This window comes from Emys orbicularis, chromosome 8 (genome assembly GCF_028017835.1).
Source record: "Emys orbicularis isolate rEmyOrb1 chromosome 8, rEmyOrb1.hap1, whole genome shotgun sequence".
Taxonomy (NCBI): Eukaryota; Metazoa; Chordata; order Testudines; family Emydidae; genus Emys; species Emys orbicularis.
The window spans coordinates 44,378,173-44,383,430 of record NC_088690.1 but is presented as its reverse complement, the minus strand read 5'-3'; the positions used below and the strand labels follow the sequence as shown (position 1 = coordinate 44,383,430).

The following is a 5,258-nucleotide window of genomic DNA, read 5'->3' as shown; positions in this document are numbered from 1 at the left end:
AGGTTTTTATTATTAAGCTAAAGCAAACAATCAGAATACATATGCAATCTCCAGTACACACAATATAAAGAAAGTAAATCATAACCTCTGCAAAACAAGAGATGATAAAAAGCACGAGGCCTACAAAAGTTATGGTCTACTCCATCCCTTGATGACAGATTGGGCTCCGTGTCTGGCGATCAGAGGAAGCTTACCTCACTCAGTCGAAATAAGGATGAAATACATAATCAAGTTTAGAGAAAAAGTTAATGAGATTAGATTAATTCTGTGGAAGCAGGCCTACTAATAGTAAAAAGGTGATAGTTCACTTAGAGAAACAGGGTTTAGGTTTGTTTTGTTTGGGGAGGGTGGAGGATAATGGGAGATAAATTACCCAATTTTTTGTAACAATTTGTTTAATAATTCCATAGTTTTCAAAACACCACTTTCATATCAGAAGTGTTTTACACTTGCACAATGTTAATTACTTTATTATACATGGAAGCCTGTAATAGGCTGATTACACAAGAAGACTGCAAACAACCACTGGTACTTTTCTGACACCAGAAAAGTACGTAAGACTGAAACATCACCAAGAGTACATAAAAAACAATCAGCATAAACATCACCAAAAATTACATAAAAAAACTAAGCAGAAAAAAACATTTTCAAAAAAGTGGTTTAGAGCAGTGCCGCTGCCTTTCAGCAGCTTCAAATGGCCACTAGCAATTCTGGGTTTCCGTGGCTCCACAGGCATTAATCAGGATTCACATATAATAAATAATGTACCACAAAATATACATAAAGTATGGCAATAATTCCATTAAGGGGTTATGGTGACATTAACAAACCACTCAAGCTCCACCCTTGTGATGTATGTCATCACCAGAAACCTTTGATGGAATTGCAGCCTTAGGCCCCAAGCCTGCAGTGAGATATGTTGTGGACCAGGGCACCTATATGGAGACCCACTGAAGTTACTGGGATCTGTTGGACACAGATGTCCATGTTAGCAAATCCCAAGGGAGCATCAGGGCCTTACTATGTACAATTGGGAGTATATTATTTCTTATTGTACATGGAAACCTTAATAGAATTATAAAATACATGGGTGTTTACATTTTTATTTTTCTGTACTTGATGTCATAAGACGACACCAGTAAGTACATAATAAATTATGCACTTTCCGGAATGTAAATCTTTTCAAATTCCAACTGTTAAGATGGGAAGTAACCAGGGAAGGACCACAAACCATGTAGGATTGAACCAGGGGGGACAACAAAATATGCAGAAAGGGGACCTAGCATACTAACAGGAAGGGATGGAGGAGAAGGGAAAAACACTGATTTGTTTTAAACCATGTATAATAAATAATGTATCCCAAAAGGGTATATAAGTTATGACTGTAGCTTCAAGTTGGGGTTCTAATGACATGAACGAGCCACTTAAGTTTTGTTCTCAGGGCTTATGTCACTAGAATCTCTTTATGGAATTACAGCCTTGTACAGGAGTTCAGGGGACATTATTGTTTATATTAAAGCTACCATTCTAGGCATTTACCATGGATCCAAGAATATTTGCCCCACCAATCTGGAATGAGTCACCTGGAAGAAGAGGAGTACATTAAAAGCTACAGCAAGATGTAGGTAGCGAAATTCTCAGAATTTTGGATCATCCTAGATATAAAAGACAGCAGTCTGAAAATGTTTTAGATCCCTTCCTTAAATGTTGAAATATATTTGCCACTATCTGTAAATTGGAAGTTCCAGTACACAAATGGTGCATAGAATTTCCATGCTTCGTTACACTTTCCTGAGAGTAAAGCAATTAGAATAAACCTTAATCCTAGGAACAAAGTTAATTTTTTGCATTTTAAACTTTTGGGCTATTCCCTGACACTCTATATATGTAAATTTGATTGCTAAACATTGTCATTTGAACAAAAAACTATTTTAATCTATTGATTTTTTATTAAAACCCATAATAAACAGACCTTAAAAAAAAAAAATCACACTAACAAAATAAACTAAATATGAAAAGTTGCATTGAAAGGGCATGTTACATTATTCTTAACAGGACCATGTAGAAACATTCCAATGGCAGTGTTATGAAAATAAAACAAAATTCCATTAAAAAGACCCCACAGCCTGGTCACACTTGGGACCTTACCTGTAACTTTGGCTGGTAGGGGTCTTTACTCTTGTACTACATGGCTCATTTACATCAGACATCATATTTGTATACCCTGAGAAATCTGACACTGAAGTCCTTATTCTATGGTCCACTTCTCCATTAGAGTTAGTGATAAAAGTCATTGGCACCCTGCTGCCCAACTTAAATTGAGAACCAAACGCTTGTGCAAAGTTCTCAATCTGGTATGTTGCTCTAGGCTCTACATCCTTCTGGGGATCTATCTGGCTAGCTAACTCCTGAGGTGGAATCTGAAAGCTTGTTGAAGATTCTAAATTTTTCTGTTCCTTCTGGCTACTCAATTTCTGAGATGTAGACTGGTAGTTTGATGAAGTCTCTAAATTTTTCTGTGAATCTATCAGATCATCCAGCTCTTGAGAAGGAGTCAACTGTTGATGTGTAGCCTCCAAAGCAGATAAATAAAAACCTGGTTGAGATCCAAGCAACATCCCAAAAGGAGGCTTTGGCAATGCAGTTGGCAACACTGAGGTAACAGACTGGCTGAAGCCACACTCAAGAGGAGATGTAGTGTATATCTGTTTGTCTTGAAACAAACTGTGGTTATGGAGAGTTGAAGACAAACTAACAAATTGGAAACTGGGCCCAAAAGCAAAACCAGTGCTATTGGTCGTTCTTTCAAAAGCCTGTTGGAGGTATTTGGAGTATTCTTGCAACATGCTTGCCTTATCATTTGAAGCTGTTTGAGAGTTTGGGCTCAAATTTTCTTCTTGAACCATCTCTGAATGTTCTCCCGAGGTGTGCAAGTCTACACGTTGTTCAGTTATACTGAAAGGATCTTCCTTCTGGCCTTCTGATTTGTGAGAGTACTGGTCCAAGAGACTCTGCAAGACTTCATCAGGAATTCCAGACTTGTCATGGCAAGACTTCATTTCAGTATTTAGAGATGTTGAATCAATAAGAGATAATGGGGCTTCATTATCCATAACACTGACACCTGCAGACTGGATGACAGACTGTTGGGAGGCCATATGTCCAACATTTATAGAAAAGGCACTGTTACTGCTGGCAGTTTGCAAATATCTTCTTTTCTTTGAAAACTGCATGGCATCATCATAATTGCTACTTATTTGACCTGGTTTTCCACCTGCATTTTGGAGAAGGCCAATAGCTTCTACACCAGTATTGGTTACTATACCAAGAGAGCCACTTTGTTTCCCAGGCAATGGTTTTTGCCCAATAATATCTGGTAACGGTGACACAAAATTAAGGTAACTTTTGTCTGCATTTTTTCTGTTTCCTTTTTTGAAGACCAACTTTGGCACCTTTTTTTGTAATTCTTCCATGCCAGCACCAACTAAGCCACCACTGGAAGACACAACAGGAATTTCTACTGCATAATTCTGCATGGTCATATTACTTGGAACTTGTGATTCAGTTACTTTATTACTAGACTTATGTCCTTTGTTTTCAATGGATATACTTTTTGTTTTACTTTTTCTCCTTGAAGAACTTGTATTTCCCTGAGACAATACAGCCAGGCTCCCCATGTTGTGATTTGATGATCCAGGTTCCATTCCTGCACCTGCTTTACCTATGGCTTCACCGCATGTTCGTCTGTGCTTCAACAGTCTATCAGTCCTTGAAAAATACTGCTGACAAGTGTCACATTTGTATGGCTTTTCTCCACTATGTGTTCTCTTGTGTCTCTCCATATGGTACTTCTGGATGAATTTCATGCTGCACTGGTCACATCCAAATGGCTTCTCCCTACTGTGGATCTTCTCGTGTCTCTGGAGCAAGTACTTCTGGATGAAACCCATGCTGCACTGGCTGCACTGGAAAGGCCTTTCCCCAGTGTGAATGAGCACATGTCTGCGCAAGTGATAGGAGCTCCTGAAGGCAGCGCTGCAGTGTTCACAGACATGAGGTTTCTGACTTGAGGACAAGAGGGCAGCTTCTGTGTCTCCCACCAGCGGGGGTTTGGATGAGGCGCTCTGCTTGCGCTTGGCTTTGATTCCCTGAGATTCTGGCTTTGGCCTCTTCGCCTTCTTGCCGTGGGCGTCGTGCTTTGGCTCATCGGAGCCCCCAGGGGTGCCCTCGCTCCTGCCGCTCAGTAACAGGTCCCGGTGGGGATGGTGGTGCAGGTGGTGGAGAAGGCTGAGGTCCTGAATCACACTCTGGCTGGCTCCTTCCCCACTGCCACTGCCCAGGGCTGGGTGCCTCTCCTCCCCAGCCCCTCCGAATAACCCCCCATAGTGCTGTTGCTGTTCCTCCTCGCTGGGTTTCTCCTGCTTGATGCTCACCAGCGACTGGAGGAAGCCCCAGGGGCTCCTTTGCGAGGAAGAGGAAGGGAAAGCCCCAGCCGGCTCCTTCTTGAAAGTCACGTCCTGAGGGGGGGGCGGCGCGGGAGTCTCGGCCGCCGCAGAGGAGGAAGAGGCGGCGGCGGAGGGGGGCGGCGGCAAGACGCACTGCGAGGGGTGCTGGGCCGCCGGCGGGGGCGCGGCCGCCCGAGTGAAGCTGGTGACCGGCGGGAGGCGGTGGTTGAACATGACCATGCTGGGGGGGAAGGTGGGCTCCATGGCCGCCGCCCTCTTGCTGCTGCCGCCGCCGCCGAGGAAGCCGCTGCCGAGTTTCATCCCCCAGGAAGCCGGGCCGGGGAGGAGGCGCGGCCCAGAGGGGCTGCGGGACCCGCCGCTCGCCCGCAGCCAGACGCCGCTCGCTCAGGGTGCCGCTCAGCGCCCGTTCACCGAACCGGCCCCGCCCGGGCGCATCGTCACCGCCCCACCCGCGCCGTCGGGCAGCACCCGGCCCTGGCTGCACTTACGGCTCCCGCCGCCGCCTCCAGTCAAAAATAACGCCGCGTCCGCTCCACAATGGAATTAGCAGCCCCCGAGCGCGGCACTGCACATGCGCGGCGCGCGGCATGCTGGGAACGACCCAGGCAGGAGGGCCGCGCTGGGCGGGCAGCGCTCGGCAAGCAGCGCGCAGGCGTAACAGAACCGCTCCCCCCCCCCCCTTCTCAGCCATCAGCCATCTCTGCCCTGCAGCCACTCACGCCGCCGCCTGGGCTGCGCCCGGGGCCAGAGGCCGGAGGGGAGTGTAGTGCAGTGCACCTTATTCCTGGAGGA

General features: G+C 45.7%; 1 protein-coding gene across 1 annotated transcript; it reads right to left on the bottom strand.

Annotated features, from left to right (window-relative positions):
- Nucleotides 1–2,144: 2,144 nt before the first annotated feature.
- ZNF281 (zinc finger protein 281) lies at nt 2,145–4,766 on the bottom strand. The gene has a single exon (XM_065409841.1). It carries the CDS (start codon nt 4,764–4,766, stop codon nt 2,145–2,147), a length of 2,622 nt encoding a protein of 873 aa, XP_065265913.1.
- Nucleotides 4,767–5,258: the final 492 nt, after the last annotated feature.